The sequence below is a fragment of the Ambystoma mexicanum genome, chromosome 6q, assembly GCF_040938575.1.
Source record: "Ambystoma mexicanum isolate Mex_15411 chromosome 6q, UKY_AmexF1_1, whole genome shotgun sequence".
NCBI classification, from domain to species: domain Eukaryota; kingdom Metazoa; phylum Chordata; class Amphibia; order Caudata; family Ambystomatidae; genus Ambystoma; species Ambystoma mexicanum.
In genome coordinates this window covers 1,172,781,360-1,172,800,011 of record NC_090937.1, presented here as the reverse complement: position 1 = coordinate 1,172,800,011, position 18,652 = coordinate 1,172,781,360, and the positions used below count along the sequence as shown (strand labels likewise).

General features: G+C 48.1%; 1 protein-coding gene across 1 annotated transcript in view; it reads left to right on the top strand.

Moving 5' to 3' along the window:
• Nucleotides 1-18,652, top strand: part of KLB (klotho beta) — a 385,009-nt gene that overhangs the window by 259,929 nt on the left and 106,428 nt on the right. The window contains exon 4 of the mRNA XM_069631786.1: nucleotides 249-1,392. Coding sequence (XP_069487887.1) covers nucleotides 249-1,392 — 1,144 coding nt within the window. The remainder of the gene's footprint in view (nucleotides 1-248; nucleotides 1,393-18,652) is intronic.

Below are 18,652 nucleotides of genomic sequence, written 5' to 3'. Positions count from 1 at the left end.
TATCTGCAACTATTGGGCCAACTAATGTCTCCTTCACTTACACTGTATGGTCTGTATCTCTTTATCCTTTGGCCCTAGAGTTTTGCTATGAAGATGGTTAGTTCAGTTAATGGACAGCTGATGCAATAGATTCATGGCCTGAAGGTTCTTGAACAAAACAACATCCTGTAGCACAGATTTTCTCATTGATCTTAACTGAGGTAGTGAAAAAAATAAGGTGTTAATTTACTGTGTTTTGTTCCCTACAGGCAGAAGAAATACCATCCTCCCCTCAGTTTACCGACCCCCTCCTGTATGTCTGGAATGTTACAGGAGATGGAAACTTGCACGCAGTCCAAGGAGTGAAATTGAAAACCAGACCTGCTCAATGCACAGACTTTGTTAGCATTAAACAGCAGCTGGCCTTACTGGAGCAAGTTAAGGTGACACATTACAGGTTTGCGCTCAAGTGGTCTTCGATACTTCCCAACGGCGACCTGTCAGTGATCAACACTGAAGTTCTTAGGTATTACAAATGCCTGATCAGTGAGGCCCTGAAACTTAACATCCAGTCTATGGTAACCCTCTACTACCCAACCATGGATTATTTAGGTCTACCAGCTCCTTTGAGTCGGATGGGCGGATGGCTCAATGGATCCACCAATCAAGCTTTCCAGGACTATGCCAGTTTATGTTTTCAGCAACTGGGCAGCATGGTCAAGCTTTGGATCACCATTAATGAGCCAAACAGGCTGAGTCATGCCTACAATAACAGCAGCAGTGACACCTACCGTGCTGCACACAACTTACTGATAGCCCACGCCATGGCTTGGCACACGTATGACAGGCAATATCGATCCCATCAACAGGGGAAGGTGTCCTTCTCGATTCAGTCAGACTGGGCCGAGGCGGCAAATCCCTACATTGATTCTCACATTACAGCTGCTGAACGATTCCTCCAGTTTGAAATTGCCTGGTTGGCAGACCCAGTGTTTAAAACAGGGGACTACCCAGAAGGTCTGATGGACTATATCATATCCAAAAACAAAAGAGGCCTCTCATATTCTGTTGTGCCAAAGTTTACAAATGAAGAAAAGCAACTGTTGAAAGGGGCAGCAGATTTCTTTGCCCTGAACCATTTTACCACAAGGTTTGTGATTCATGAACCAAAGCAAGGGAGCCGGTACGAATATGACCGGGATAGTCATTTGCTGTATGACATCACCTTTTTACACTCTCCTAGTAGGCTCGCAGTGGTACCATGGGGGATGCGCAGAGTTCTCAGCTGGATCAAAAAGCGATATGGAGATGTAGAAATATATATCACAGCAAATGGAATAGACGACAAGTCTTCACCCAATGATGAGCTCCGAAAATACTACTTGAAAAGATATACGCATGAAGTTCTTAAGGGTGAGTAAATAAATGAACACTCTACATGTATATGAAATCAGTAGCTTACTCATAACATAACATGGTAAGGGGTGTTCATGTGTGATCTTGCTAAGTCCTTCAGCTTTATTCCTTTCAATTCCAAAGATTCAGTGCATAGGCTATCACTCGTAAATGGTTAATATGTGAGAGTACATGTATGTGAGTATCTAAGAGAGTTTGTGTGTGTGTGTATTTGTCTGTGTGAAGTGTTTGTGCCAAAGTGGATGTCTATCCATAGATCCATCCATCCATCTATCTATCCTCCCCTCACTAAGCCTTGGTCACACACATCATAAGTAGATTACCCTCTTCCTTCACGTTAACATGCCTACACACTATACAGAAAACATATCTTTGTGCATAGCACACTAACGTTCAACTTCGTTGAAGAAGCAAAGCCCACAGGCTATGCCCACGGTTGTTATCCATTTAACAACATGTGATAGGAGCCTTAAACTGTTATCCTCCTTCAAAGAGCACCCATAATCACCCACTACACTAGAATATCTTTATGTTTATGTTTATTGAATTTATATAGCGCTTTAAGCCAAAGCATTTTACAATATAACAACAGGTACAAAAGTGAGAGAAGCATATTTACAAACATGAACAGGTCATTAGAACAATAAGTAGAACTATTTACAGGGGGCCGGGGGGAGGGTAGAGGAGGTGGTAGGTGAAGGGAGTTACAGTGTAGAATTTGAGGTAGGGGGAGGGGAAGGGAAGGGGGAGTGATCTGGTGTCCTCATTGCCCTTAAGTAGTATTTGTTACCAATTTAAGGTCAGAGGGGAAGGAGAGAGGATGGGGGAAAGGAGGTGGGCAAGGGTACGGGGGGGAGGGGTAGGGAAAGGAAGTCAGGGGGGAGTTAAGAAGATGGGCTTTCAGGGAGTGGAGGAAGGATGAGGAGGTATGGGTGGAGCGGATGGAGAGCGGGAGGGAGTTCCAGTGTAGGGGGGCCAAGAGTTGGAAGGAGCGGAAGCGTGAGGAGGCACATGGGGCTGGGGGTACATTAAAGAGGTAGAGGTTTGCTGAGCGGAGAAAGCGGGAGGGGGAGTAAAATGAGAGGAGGGAGGAAAGGTAGGGGTGCGCCAGGTCATGGAGAGATTTGAAGACAAGACAGAGGAATTGAAATTTCAGTTGTGAGAGGAAGGGAAGCCAGTCAAGTTGAGAGAGAGAGGAAGAAATAGAGTCTCAAGGGCCGAGGAGACAGAGTACGGATTGAGGAGTGGTAGATGGATTTTAGGGGAGTTAGGTGAGAGACAGTCCAAAGAGGAGAGAGGAGCAGTAGAAGAGGCGGGAGAAAATAAGGGAGGAGATTAGGAGTTTGGAAGCATAGAATGTGAGAGAGGAGCGGATCTTGTGGATGTTATAGAGGTGGTGGCGACAAGCTCGAGAGGTTAGTGAGATGTGGTTGGAGAAGGAGAGAGAGGAGTCAAGGTGGAGGCCGGGATTGCGGGCATGGGAAGATATGGGGAGATTGGAAGGTGGAAAGCTACAATAGGTGCCCGTTATCACAGTGACAGCATACGTTGGGCTTAGTAGTGTCTTGAAATATCTATTAATGTAGAAGATAAATGACCATGCTTATCTTAAGGTTGGCCTGTTTGTATGGCCCAGCATATTCCCAGCACATGTGTCTTGTGTCTTTTATTTCAGCAGAACACTCTTGCTTGCAACGTGCTATTGCCAGTAGTTCTTACTCTAAATGGGGAGGCCCAGAACCAGATTATTTGTGATGGAAGCCTATAGATTTTACCAATTGGATCTCATGGACTCTTTAACTTGTAGGAAATTCACAGTAAGTGAGTGTGCTCTGGCTGCGCCAGCTGAACACTCAGTAGTTCAATGTCTGCACAGAGAGCAGAATACACAACCAGGCAAGTTTGAAGATCATGTATGCGTCACACAAACACATTAAGCAGAACATGCCGAAGAGAGGGCTTAGTTAACGGCCCGGCCTGACCCGTGTCTGTCTGTCACCATCTTGAACCTACCTCGCTCCACAACACATTTTCCCCTCTTACTCCATCTGCTATGGGTGCTAGTAAATGCCATCATCAGTGCTTAAACCTGAATGAAAGGTGGCGACAATTAAAAAAGAGTGTTCAGGAGCTTTGAGGCGACCATTGCCTCCATACATGTATGGAGAAGGGGAAGAAGGACATGGAAGATGGATTCATTCGATAACTGTTTTGAACAATGTTGAATGCAGGTGGGCTTTTTTTTTTATAGAGGAGCGAAGTGCACCCCCTAAAGACATTGAAAGCCCCTAGAATTCTTTAGTGCCACAATATTGATGGCTGAATGAAGAGCCATAAAATCATGACCGTGTAGCCTCAATGGCACTGCCTAGTTCAGCCACTGTGGTATGATGGAGATCTTGAGGAGGATAGGTGTTAGTAAAGTAAAATGGATGGTGCAGATTGACAGCATTGTTAAACGACTCTCTTAACCCCTTAACCTTATCTCACCTCCATGATCATGCCTTTGTTTAGGTATAGGTCGAAAACATTGAATACAATCACTGCGAATCCCCAAATAATTGGATTTCTTTTCATCGAACTATAGCACATTTCATCGAATAAATCGATGGGTTGTGGGGTTGGGCTTATTAATTAAGTTGGAGGGATGTGGGGGGAAAGCGGAGGGGGGTCTTGCCCTGCATTTTATTTCTTTTTTTTAAAAAACATTCTTTATTAACACTTGGCAAAGGATCATACAGCGCAGTGCATTACAATTGGCAATGCAGGCGGGCAACTACCGCGGAAAGGGGGGGACAGTGATATGTGCTGTAATTCAGGAATCACAGCAATGGGGGGGAATACACAGAAATGCGCTTAAGTGATATACGCACAGGACTTGGCAGCAATTGGGTGCGCAGATTAGTACAATCAAGAGACCGGGCTTGTAGCAACAGTTGGAGATAGGCGTAGAAGATAGGCGGTGAGAGGCCCCCAAATGTTCCTTGGGCGAGAGTCAATTGGTTGCATTTGCGCCCATTGTTCCTCAATGTCATTAGCCCATACAACATCTCTCAAACAGTAGTCCATGTTGGGGACATTCGCGCTCGTCCAGCGCAGCAGTATACATCTTTTTGCAAGGAGAAGGCACATTTTTACAAACTTATTTACACTGCCTATGGGAAAGTCAAATATGTCTGTGAAACAAACAAGACAGTGGCCCTCATTACGACCCTGGCGGAAAGTAACTGACCTGACCGCCATAGCGTAAATAGCGTTTCCGCCATTGCACGACGGAGTAAAGTGCGGCTAATTCCGACCCATCGGGCACGAGCACTACGCCATGGCGGAAGTGCAAAGTCCGCGATGGCGGAAATGTCCCCAAAACGCCCCTCACCGCCGTCGTACGGCGCCCTAGGTGCAATTCCGCCACCCATCATAGCAGTCACCGTAATGAGCGGCAATCGGAAAATACGGTGACCGTAAATATACGGAAACGGAAGTAAAAACATGGTCCCGGAACGGGAAACAGCACGCCGTACACCTATAAAATCAGAATTCCCACACAACCATTAAAAATACTACCCTGAGACACATCCCAACCCGTCATCCACCCTAGTGAAAACAATAAAAATGGGAAAAGTAGCGAAAAAAGCATGCGACCGCAAGCGGCAGGTCCACTTCTCCCGTGAGGAACTCACCGTGCTCACAGAGACCCTCCAGGAGAATGCTGCCGTCGTCTTCTCGACGCAAATGACCAGGACGGCACTTGCGAACAAGAAGGCCATATGGGCCCTGGTGGCACAGCGGGTAAGTGCGGTGGGGACCGCACCCCGCAACCCACAGCAATGCAGAAAGCGATGGGACGACTTGCGGATACGCGTACGGAGCATACTATCCGCCAACCGTAACATTGCCACAGCTACCGGGGGAGGATCGGAATCACCCATCAAGTTGACCCCCTGGGAAGAAATCTGTGCCTCCACCATTGGAATGGAGAGTATAGAGGGAGTCGGAGGGATGGAGAAAGGAGTGCAGACATCCGAAGAATCAGGTAGGTGGCCCAAATAAAACAATGCTAAATCCACAATGTCCAATCATGTGAAGTACCATGTGTCCACATAGTGCAACAGAAACACATGGCCAGGAGAACGTCCACATACATTGGCCTGATAGCGCACTTTAAAAGTCACATTAAATACATAAATAATTAAAAATCCTAAAAACACCCTCTACACGTGCAGCAGGCACACCCTAACTGCAGGCTGCAAAACAACTGCATCCTCAATCCACACAAAAATGAAACCACCTCCAAGGCCCTGACCCAAATCACCCTCAGGTACCACCCCAATGCATGTGATACATTGCCATTCCAATTTCCACAGACCCATTAATAACGCTCGCCCTCCTTTACTCCACCACAGGGTCCGATTCAAACGACGAGCTCCAGGACACCCCTACCAGCACACCTGCAAAGAGGGCCAAGACCAACGGCCAAAGACCCTCCACCTCAGCTGCACGGATCAAGACACGGCAGCAGCACAAATCAAGTGGCAGCACACAGGAGGGGACTTCAACAGGCACCCCAGCAGCCAGCATGCCCACACCAGCAGCACCACAGGTCCCCCCAATGGATGCCACAGAAGGCACTGCTTCTGGTGGCAGCAGCACCATAGGTGACACTGCATTAATGGCAGCATGCTCCGACACAGAAAACGGTGATGTCGATGTAGGATCCATCCATGACCTGTCTCAATCCCCCTGTTTGTTTCATCCCGTACACCATGAGGATACCACGCAGGGGCACCCACAAGACGACGACTGGCCATCCCCCACAAGCCCTGTGGCAAGGCAACATGAGGTGATCAGCCCCTCTGTGACACCACCGCAAATGGCCATGGCACAGCAGAGGCAACAGTCCCTTGACCAGGTGATCGTGCAACAGCAGCAACTGGCCACGCTCCTCAAGGACCATGCTGATGAATGTGGGGGTACTAAGGCAGCCATAGAAACATCTACTGAGACACTTAGGGCAGAAATGGAGAGAAGTACAGAGACACTAAGGGCACAAATGGAGAGAAGCACCGAGAGCCTGAGGGTACAAATGGAGAGAAGCACCGAGAGCCTGAGAGTACAAATGGAGAGAAGCACCGAGAGCCTGAGGGGGGAACTACATGCGACGTCCAAAGACGTATGTGCTGAACTTGCCGCTGTGCGCCGTGTGCTCACTGAGCTCTCACAAACCCTTAGGGACATGCATGGACGTGAGCAGGCAGAGACATCATCCGTTGCAAGTTCCGTCCAGGGCAGCCCCCAACGTAGATCTGGGAGGAACCTGCGCTCCACAGGCAGGCGGTGCCCCTGTTACCCGGAGAGGGGGCTTGCAATAGCGTCTGCCCACTGACAATGAGCATCTTTGGACACTGGTGTTCGGGGGGGAGGTAGGAGGGTGGAGGGGGTGTGTTGGGCTTACTTGGGTGGCGGGTCGATGGGGTGTGTAACATAATTTCACATATGCTATAAACATTGCACAATCATCCAATGAGATGTGTGGACATTGATCTTTGTGTACGAGGCCTTTATAGGCATACAGTCCATATTGTGCATGTTCCAGACACACACAGTGCCACAAGTCCCGTGTCCATGTATCAGCCACCAGGCGTGAGTGCTAGAAGCATGAATCTATGATAATCTGATGAATTTCACGGCCCTCCTGTGCCTCGCGGACTCCTTGAGGTGCTGCCACATCCCCACCCTCATCATGACCATCTTCAGGTGCTTGCAGTTCTGCGTCAGGGGGCATGGGCACATTTCTACGTACGCACATGTTGTGTAGCATGACACATGCCATGACCATCTTTGCAACCTTCTCATGGCGGTACAGGAGTGCCCCGCCAGACCTGCTGAGGCAGCGGAAACGACCCTTCAGTAGGCCGAATGCCTGTTCTATGACTACACGGGTACGTGAGTGGGCATGGTTGTAGTCCTCCTCATGCTGGTTCTGTGGGTTCCGGAGTGGTGTAAGGAGCCATCTCTTCAGTGGATACCCGGCATCACCTGTATGTGGACAATAAAGGATGTTTGTGGAATGACATTGCTACGTACGCACCCCCCCTTCCTGCCAGGTCATTGCCGCATCACATACCCCACATTATCATGCATGAAATGAGACTCACCGAGTAGCCAGGATCTGTTCCCTGTGTGTCGCTCCATGTAGCGTGGTATTGTAGAGTTCCTCAAGACCATAGAATCATGGGTTGATCCAGGAAATCGGGCACAACAATGTGTAATGATCCTGTTGGAGTCACACACCATTTGTACATTAAGAGAATGATATTGTTTTCGGTTGCGGTACTGGGCCTCCATGGCATGTGGGACAACCAATTCCACATGGGTGCAGTCGATGGCACCAATGCAACCCGGTATGCCGGCAAGTGCATGGAATCCCACTTTTGTGTTCGTAATTTCCTGCTCCGAGCGTGGTAGAGAGATGTAGTCGTCTGCGTGCTTCAGGAGGGCATCGAGCACTTGCAATAGTGTCCGTGACAACAGTGGCTGTGAAATGCCATGCAACTGTCCGACTGTGTGCTGGTAGGTGCCTGTGGCCAGGAAGTGGAGTACAGACACCACCTTCAGTAGGGGTGGGATGGCGGTTGGGCTATCTATCATGCTGACAAGGTCAGCGTGTGTCATGTCCACAATGGCGGTTATGGTGTCCCGGTCCAAACGTTAGAGGGTGTGGATCTGCTCATCAGTGAGGTTGAACGGATGTGCTCGGAGGTGTGGGATTGCGGGCTGCCTGCGTGGTGGTAGTGGCTGTGCTGGTGGGCCTTGCTGGCCCTGCCTTGCCCTCCTCCTCCTCCTGCGTCTCCTCTGTGCGGCCGGTTGTTGTAGTAGTTGGTGTTCGTCTTCTTCTTGAAGTTGGAGTACTTGCAGTGCTATCAGGTCCCCCAGGGCCAACATCGCTAGTCCTGCCGGTAGCATTTTGGAGTGGGTGTGGTTGTGGGAGGGGGTTGGGTGTGCAATTTATGTGTTTTCAGGCTCTATAGCCTCCACCTGTGGTGATTCATTCCACCTGTGCAAGCTGCAATCCCCTTTGGGCGAGCACGTCCCGCACACAACGCTGCAATTCGACGCATGGCATCTTGCTATTACAATCATGTATTTAATCCCGATGGCAGTGAAATATTGGTTCATATGTTCATTCTGCTATGGTCCCATTGTTTCACATACTATCTTTGCAGTCGCGAACAAACTTGTGAAGGGTCAGTGGAATGTAGTACTCGATTGACGGTGGACCCTCATGCAGCACTGTACCGAGGTTCACCGACGGGCGGGGCGTCCCATTTGTGAGTGAAGCCAGTTGCCATTTTCACACACTGCCGCACTACATGGATGGATTTGTGATTTCAAGCGGTCACAGATGCCTTTTCGACGTGATGTTGCAAATGAGGAATTCGAAGGACAGCGCTTTCGGTTTTCAGCTAGCGGCGAGGAGACGCCCACAGGTCTGACTGCAGATATAAAGTTCTATTGTTTAATGTCCTTCGGACAGGGGCCATGGCGAGAATGCAATGATTGATATGAATAGTATGGGATGCGCAATAGCGTAGTGGACGATAAGGCAGGACGTTCCCAAATACATGTTACTTCACAACACTGGAATTCCGGGCTGGAGCACAGTGGATTTTGCAGACTGCATTACGCACAGACTCAATGGAAATTTCACATGTTATGTGAGTAAATAATCAGGCGTTTTCATACCGGGATGAGGGAATGATGTATGGATGCATGGACAGATGATTTAATAGAGAGTTTGCCATGTACAAGGCTTTTTGGAATCTATCCACTTCCCCTGCGCTATGTGATGCAGGGCTGCCATAGTGGGACCATCGTCTATCTGCCCTTGTTGAACCCTCCCTGTCTCGACGCGCCTTCAAACACTTGTGTCTATGCACGTTACTAATCCCATCTAATGGATTCTGTTTTAACAGACGCATGCACACAAACACTCGTTTGTAATAGTGTTTTCACCTCGATTTATATAGTTATGATTCGCAAGTGATTTTTGGGTGGGAATAATCCTTTTGAGTGGGCTAGCATGCATATGGCTGTGGATTTAGTGTGATCATTGAAGTGAGTAATTCAAATGAAGTTCTGATGCCCATACTATTCTTTTTCATTTCATTTGGGTGACAGGTATCTCCTCCCCTTTTGCCGCTGCCATCTGTATGCCACTCCTGCAGATGGCTTTTACTCCCGACACCTGCTGCTTCGTGTTAATCAGTGGAGCACCATTACGATCTTATGGGACGATCGCCAATGGGCCACATGCCCTTACGCAGTACTAGTGGCTAGGAGCAACATATCGACCTTTCAGCTGGACTAGTGCCTACCTAATGGGACGGCCCTGCGGTTCTAGGCGCTTCCATGTTGCCTTTTTGAACGTGAATGTAGCCCCTGTGTACCATGAAGGAACAGGGCGTCACACAAGAAGAAGCTGGTCATTTATTGCGGATGCAGCCCACAATAATGAAATATATTTTGGAGTTCATGACCTAATAGCTGTATGGGCTTGGTGATTTTGTTGTGCATTAAATTTTGATTATGATATTGACCGTGTAGCGTTATTCTTTGCAAGTAATATAGCATATTCCTATTTGTGGAGCGATGTATTGTGAGAAGATCTGCATTGGGTTCCGGCTTCTGAGTATAGTTGCGTGGTACTGTACTGGGCGCGTTTGCCTACGAAGCCCAGTGAGGTCAGGGATAGGGGCTGCCATTATGACTGTTTTAATGATGTCATGCTCAGGGGCGGGGGATTAGCTTTTGTGTAACAGATGCCGGTCAGCCAGGTGGATTGGTGGAATGATGTGATTATCAGAATATGGCTGGTCACAGGTGCCTGTGTTTGCGTGCGTTTCTTGGAGGGAGACTGAGGTCATGTCCATTGGAATAGCTTCTGTATTCGTGCCATCTGTGCCCTGCAGCTCCCATTGGCCCCTCTTGAGATGAGCCTGGCTGCTCAGTCACTCTGCCAACTTGTGTGGTACATGCTTATGCTGATGGTTGGTTTGTTTACTGGCAGGAGTACAGGGCTGGTGCAGTCTCACTCAGGATACTGCTTTGAATGTTGCCTTACACTGATGTCAAGCGATGGGGGGCCTGTTTTTGTTTGTCTCATATTTCAGTTCATGTTGCTGGACTTGAACCTTCACATGCCTGTGCTGCATCAGTACGGCAATGGTGCCATGGCAAATATGGATGGCCACTCACAAGGCACTTGGAGCCCCTAGATTCATTTGTTCGTTGGCATGCATGGGTGACTTGTACATTTCACTGGTTGCATTGTGTGACTTCATTGCACCTACGAGGAGTTGTGCAATGTGGCCAGGGAGTGGTTTACAGGCACTCAGTAGGGCCTTTTACGGTTGGTTCGCGATGCCGTACTTCTCACCATGGCGGAATGGTACTTTCCGCCATGCTTGATGGCGTTAGGTATATGTCCGCTAGGGTCAGAATTCGCGTACCGTTGCGCCATGGTGGTAATTACGGTTTCGCATGGCGCGCGTGCGCGTACTTGGTGCAGTTAGCGTTGGCGTTCACTACGGTGTCGCTAATGGCATCGTACTTTACGGTGACGGGTCATAATCGCACCGAGCGCTATTCGATGGCGGTATTGCATTTCCGCCATCGTTTTTCGATTTCCGCCAGGGTCGTAATGAGGGCCAGTGGATTGGGGCGGATCTCTCGACCCATCATTTCTGACATTACAGTCCATACACTACCCCAGAATGGTTGCAATTTCGGGCACTCCCACATCATGTGAAAATATTTGGCTGCGGGACCTTTACAGCTCAGGCATGCGCCAGACCCTTCATTGGAGAACAGTCGCAGTCTGGCTGGTGTGTAATGTAGCCTGTGCAATATCTTCAATTGTATCAGCTGAAACTTGGAGTTATATGAAACTGGGTGTGTCTGAGTCTGTGATGTCCAGATGTAGGTCTGTCCCCCATTTAGAGCGAGCGTTGTGTTGAGGAGGGGCCAGGCGACCATCCACGGTACTTTATAGGGATGACACCAGGCCTCGACTACCACTGGCGGTCAGGATGTATTCAACTAATGTGCATTTTGTAAGCTCTGCAGGGAATTACACCCGCAATTTTGTGCACGCTTTTCGTAGGCCGGTGTATTGCAGCCATTGTGTTGATGTGCGGTGTGCACGCATCGGGACGTTGTTAGGCTGGATAAAATGTCCATCCGGTAGGTTAGGTACACAGTCCCACAAGGGGAGATTTCTGTGGTATGGGGCAGGTGTGCCAACTATTTGCCATATTTTGCGCCAGGCGAGTGCGATGGCGCTAGCCTGGTCAAATCCGCAGCTGTCTGCATACCAGGGGGGGGAGACCACCAAGCGCAGGTCTCTGTCGGCCGCTGAGTGTTTTTCTAAGCATATGTAGGGGCGGTGGGGCGTCCTCGGAATACCAGAGTGTAGTAAACTGCGCCTGCACTGCCAGCCAATAAAGGCGAAAGTCCGGAGCCACAAACCCTCCCCTCGCGTATGGTAATGTCAAAGTGCTTCACTTCAGGCGTACCGCAGCAGAGTGCCATACATATTTGCATATGTCAGCTTCCAATTCTTGAAAGAATACCCACCCCAGCCACATTGGTATATTAAGAAACGAATATAACAGTTTTGGGAGCACAGTCATTTTAAGAAGGGGTATCTTGCCAGCTATCGTGATAAGGAAATTGGCCCATCTCCTGAGTTTGTCGCGTAGCACCATAGTTGCGCTCGTATAGATCATGGCAGTGTCTGGCAATGGCAATTCCTAAGTAGCGTATGGATGAGGGGGCCCACGTGAATCCTTGTAGGTCGAGGGGTGGGATGGTGGCGTCAGTGAGGGGGAAAGGTTCTGACTTACTGCAGTTGATTTTGAGTCCCAATATCTCGTCTCTTCTGTACTGTAGTGTATCGTCCGCATATATTTTATTTATTTATTTATTTGCATTTGTATAGCGCACTTGCAGCCCAGGGGCATCGAGGCGCTGTTACAAGTAAATGTTGGATTCTTGATTCAGCGGTGACCAGAGGTCTCTTGGTTACACAGATACAGGCGTCTCTTAGATCGTCCATTTGGTTCTTTAAGTCCAGGAGAGCCGTTTGGGTACCGTGTCATGGGGGGAAGCTTGAGAATATTACTGAATCTGAAAAAATTGAAACTCTCCTGATGAACCACGTGCGGTAAACGTGGAGAAACACGTGTTGAGAGACAAAAAGGATATGGTTATTTGAAGAAGAAAGTTTATGTTTGAAAGGAAATAATAAACAAAGATGTGCATAACCATCCAAAGATGTATTTTTGTATGATTTAAAAGTTCAGAAAAGGAATACCGGAAGCGCACCCCAAGGAAGTGTGCAGTTAAAAAGAATTGTATGTCTAGAATTTCCTTAACCTGAGTTATTGTGGCTGTGGGTGGGACAGACATCAGGCCGTTTGAGTTCTTTCAATGCGTCTTCACATTTTGCAATGTCTTGACTTACCGTCTTGAGGACGCTGAACTCAGTAGACATTGCGATCCCCCGTATATACACTTTGAAGATTTCCCAAAGTGTGCTAGCCTGCGCCACAGAGCCCACATTGGTTTCAAAGAATAATTTCACATGGTCATCAACGGTAGCTGCAAACACGGCATATAGTAATGCCTGTGATTTAAAGCGCCAGTTGCTTCGGGGGCTGGGGAGAGAGGACAATGTCAGGTAAATGCAAATTGGGGAGTGATCGGAGTAGGTTCTAAGGAGCCTGCAGTCCTTGCTGACCCCCCACCTGCAGTACAGAGACCAGACACATTTTGATGCGTAAGGAGTCGTCGTGAGCAGAGGCGTAGAAGGAATAGTAGCGGTCGCCACCTTGAATCATTCGCCAAGCATCGACTAGTTTAAAGGAATGCATTCACTTTCTGATGGTTTGGGTCACCCGTGTTAGGGACCTCTGGGAAGTTGTGGATCTATCTAGTAGGAGGTCTAGGATAGTGTTGAAATCTCCTCCCCACAGTATTGGGACTAGTGGGTATTGGGTTAATTTTCTAATTATTTCAGCATAGAATTGGCGGTTATCTATGTTGGGACCATAGACATTGATTAGCAACATCTCCCACCTCGCGAGAACCCCATACACCATAACGTGCCTGCCCAAAGGATCAATGTCTACATGTCCACGTTGGAACGGGTGGGATTTGTGTATCAGCGTCAGAACTCCTCTGGCCTTTGTTGAGTTTGATGTGTAGAATCGGTCCCTCCCCCCACCCCACTGCCTGGCAAACCTCTCCCAAGTCGCGGACAGTGCGTGTGTCTCTTGTAAGTATAGAATCTTGGCTTTGTGTCTGTCTACGTGTAGCTGTATCTTTCGCCTCTTGGCTGGGTTCTCAAGGCTACATATATTCCATCTGAGGAGACATCTCACGTCACCCATCCCAGTGCTGACAGTAATAGGTGATTACCTCCCCCATGCCACCCTTTGTTTCTCTCACTGACCCCAGCCTGGCTGCAGCACCCCACCACTACACCAGACAAAGGTCCAATGCTTGCCATGTGTGATTTTTTTCCCTCTTCTTCCCAATCCCTCCCCCACCATTCTAGGGAGATGAGACCCCTCAAACAGCTTACCCAACAACAAAAGAACAAAAATGAAAACTCAGGAAACCCAAAAGGTACAGCATAACATTGCATGGGGGGACCGGAGCAATAAGCAACTCGGGCACACTCAGGCTTAATAAAAAAGGATATATGTTCACAGCCTTATTCAAGGCAACCTTTACCCATAGGGGTATCTTTTGGTCATTTATCGAGATGGCACGATGGACGGAGGTCTCCAACCACTAGCATAGAACACAGTTCCAATTCAGCTGACAGCTGCTGCATGCTGGTTAGGGTGTCGGTAGGATCCCATCCAGAAATGTCATGGCCTCCCTAGGTAGCGTGAAGAAGTAGCCTTTGTCATTCCATTCCACACGAAGCTTAGCAGGATACAACATGGCATATTTCAGGTGTCCATCGCGTAGCCGTTTCTTGACTGCCAGAAAGGATCTTCTTTCCTGCTGCACCGCTACAGAGAAATCGGGTTCTATTTGAATCCTGTTCAATCTCAGCAGTAGGTCTCCTTGCTCACGGGCCGCACGCAGAATAGCATCCCGCTCCCGGTAATTAAGGATGTGTGCGATGATTCGGCATGGGGGCGCGGCAGGTTTAGCCTTGGATGCCAGTGATCTGTAGGTGCGCTCAATCGCAAATTGCAGTGATAGTGTAGGGTTACCCAGGAGTGGCAGCAGGGTGTTGTGAGCCATTGTTCCAGGGAGGATTTGGTATTGCTCTCTGGGTCCCCTATAATGCGAACATTGTTCCGTCAAGACCGAGATTCTAAATTGTTGTTTTTCCTCTCCACCTGGAGTACACACTTAGACAGTGTGGTTAGCTCAGCTCGGAGGTTGGATACGTCATCCTCCATCGTGCCCACTCATGTCTCAGCTTCGAGTAGGCGCTGATCTGTCCTGTCCATGCGCGACTTGATGGAGTCAATAGTGCTAGTCATTGCGTCAAGCTTGCTATGTACCTTGGCGAATCCCTCCTGCATGCACGCTATCATTCGCTGTGCTTTGTTAGGCTCGGAACGAGATGGTTCTTGTTCCATGGTGGCAGCTTCCTCTCCGACTGCTACCAGCTTAGGGTTGGCTTTAGTGTATTGACTCATGGACCATTGAGCTTTGCCCCCCTTTGTCATCCTCTCACGGTAAACCTGACGGCTCTGCCAGTAAATGGGCACTCAGTCAGCGTGGCAAGTTGTCTGAATGCCAGAGTTTGTGGTGTGCACTCCGGGTAGAGAGGGTACTGAAGTCCAAATGCTTGGGCCATCAGCACAATGAGGCTTGCCAAATTGACTCCAGCATGCATCCAAAGGTGTCCACCCTGGGCTCATGCGATCTGTATTGCACTGCGCGGGTCTATTCAGGCCAGTCCCATCGCTACTGGACCTCAGAATGGTGTCAATGGTTACCTTGTGGGCACAGCGAGGGTCTCCATCAGTGGGGTTGCAGACTGTAGATGGCAATGCTCATCCAGGATGTATGTTGCAGTGTCCCACCCTGGGCAGAACTGTCTGGGGCTGGGTGAGGCTAGTATTTAATGTTGGGCCTTCCCCAACATTGCAGACCAGTGACTAGGTCTGAGCAGCTGCAGCAAGAGCACGGTGCATCAGAAGGGCAGGCTCAGCACTCCCCGCCTGCGGTTTTGTTGTGTAGAGGAGGGACCATGTTCACATCAGCCCCCTCAGGTGCCAAGTATGTGGAACAGGTTTCCTCCTATGTGTACTCCCCCAGCCACACCATTAGTCAGAGCGGGTCAATGCGTTGGGGCTCCAATGTATTTGGGGAGTGGGACAAAGAGGAACCCCCCACCTCCTCACCTCCACTACGGCACAGTTACTGGTGCACCCCCACCATATAACTCTCCTGGGCCTGCTAGAGAGCCGTGGCCGGGAGGTCGCGTGTGGGAGTCGGCGGAGCTATGTGTGGGCACACACAGGTCCTCTTCTCCGCAGGGAATGTAGCCGCCTGCAGCTCTGGCCGACGGTCCCCATTCGGGATTTCGGTGCGTCGCCATATGTACAAGAGCAGGCGGGTTCCATGTGCAGTCACGACCACGGTGTGCAGTTGCTGTGAAAGGTTTCGTATGGGCTAGAATGACACCTGGTGCAAGCTCTAGGTAGCTCTAGGTGGGAGCTACCATCTTGGCTCCTGCGCTACACCCCCGCCCCCCTGAATTTTATTTTGATGAAATGTGTCAACAATCGATAAATAGAAATCAATGGAAATGGGATTTGCAGTGATGGATTTGATGGTTTAACGTAGATCCCTTTGTCTATACTGTTGCTGTGGCTAGTTAGTTTAAAAATACCCTTTCCCAGAAGGAATGACACTATCTCCTCATTTATGCGTTTTCACGATAGTTGTTTTTTTCTCACATATAAGTGTCACATTTCTAATGCTATGGATCCCTCTGTTACTTTGTTGAGATATTAATCATTGCAACCAACAGTAGCTAATTGTGAATTTAGATGGACTGCGCAAAAAGTAGAGGTGTTCTCACATCAACTCCCCTGGGATCCTCTATGCAGGTAGCCAGGGAAAGGCCATCACTTTTGGATCTTGCCCCTGGGGGTGGACATGCGAGGAAGGATCACCTGGATAGAAGGTCCTCAGGGATTGGAAGGGGGATGCCCATAGATGAGACACAGTATTCCATATCTTCCTTTCCGGAAGATGACCCTATACCAGAAAAGGCTATGCGATACAGTACATCTGGTTCCATGGCTTCTGAGAAAGGTAGGAATACATATCACACTAGATATGTTAAAAGAAAGAGAAAGGATAGGGATGAAATATATGGGAATAAATCTCTGTATCCGCCTTATCCTCATGATAGCCAACTTGATCTCTCCCCGACCTTTATGAGTTATTATAAAAATGTTCCACTTCACTCCCCTCTTAATGTGTACAACAATACTGAGATGAGGAAGAAACAATAAAGATCTGCAAAGTTTACCTCCATTGCCCATTCAAGTACTGGCATGAAGAAGAAACCTGAAGGTCAGGCATGTCCTATTGATTTGCTTAATTATAATCAGGCAAGTCAGGCAAGGCAAACACTCCCACCTGCAACCTGCTAGAAAATCATACGTGCATAGAAGGTGGAGTAATCAACACCCGTCAGACAGGCCGGGGAAACCTGGAGAGCAGAAGCACCAGAGTGGAAACTGTGCAGGAAAAGAAGCAGAGACACGAGTATGCCACAAGAAGCCCTGGGAGGCCCGTTGTATGGTGAACGCTGATCAGAGGACCCAAAACGGGGTAGGCGAGCAGCAGGTGCTGCAAGAAGGCAAATGCGAAGCTCTGCATAACCGCCAGTGAGTGTAAAGTGGCGCGCCCAGCTCTCTGGCTGTCCCTTGAAAGCAAAACTAACCTAGCGCTTTGAATGAAATGAACAACGTTACTTATATGGAATAACAAACTGAATGAAACAAGTGAAAATAACATAATGTGTGGAATGAAAACAACTACGTTGCTTCTAATAATTATCTTATTGAATGAAATAAGTGAAAGGAACTCATGGTGAATACCAGACTGAATGAACTGAATAAAAGCCAATATTACTGATTATTGCCTTGCATGAAATAAATAAGTTGGCCTTTATTGGAATACAGAAGCAAACAGATATTGAATTGCATGAAAGGAACACCTATAGTAAACTGAAGGAAAGAAACAAAAGAGGTAATGTTGTGAAGCTGCACTTTACAATACTGTTTGTTGAATCCAATCTTGAACTTTTAAAGAAACCTGACAGTTCCGGGTTGCGTGACCTGTAATGGGTTCGACCGTGTGGTCTAAAACTGCGCCAAGACCAGAGAGCTACTAAAGGTGAAACAAAGGATGATGGAAAAGCAAATATCAGCTTTCTGGTTGTGTGACTAGTCATGGGTGGACCATGTGGTCTGAACTGCGCCCTGACCAAAGAACTTCTTTATGTCAACAAGGAAGCTTACTGAAGTGAAAGCAGGAAACCAAATATTGGTAACCATCAGAACTGGGGAAGGGAACCCTGTTCATGCAAGTTCAGCGTAACGACTAAAGCTTCAAGATACTTTTTTTTAAAATTTTAACATTAAGCTTGGGGAAGAGGCCCTAATCTCTGGTGTCCTGGAACTGTGTTGAACCTGGAGAAGGGTGTCCTGGCCTTTATAGAACTGTATTTCATGTAATGCTCAAAGGAGGAGAAACTGAACTTATTAACATTTGGGAAAGAAAGCTGACGAATAAGCTAGAGCTGGAAGTAGTTCAGAACGTTATGTTTGTAACACTATTAGAGTAATGGTTAATGTCCCTTCACCTTGTTTTGTATTAGTTGTGAGGTCAAGTATAAGATTTAGACACAGACAGACTTTTACGTTGAACTTACTGACACTGATGTTCTGTAGTTTACTTAGGTAGGGAAATGCGACCTTAGAAATGGGCAAGTTAGGCCTTACTCCATCCTGATAGTTTCTTTAATGAAAGATTGTTCAACTTTGAATCTGTTGTCTGCGTCTCCTTCCATGATGCCAACCTCACAGGATTTAGGTTTCACTTATGAACCTAGACTCCACTTATCCAGTCCCTTGAATATCCTATGCCTTGGTTTGTCTTAAATGATGGTATTGACTTGATGGTAGCTGACTAGCTATATCAC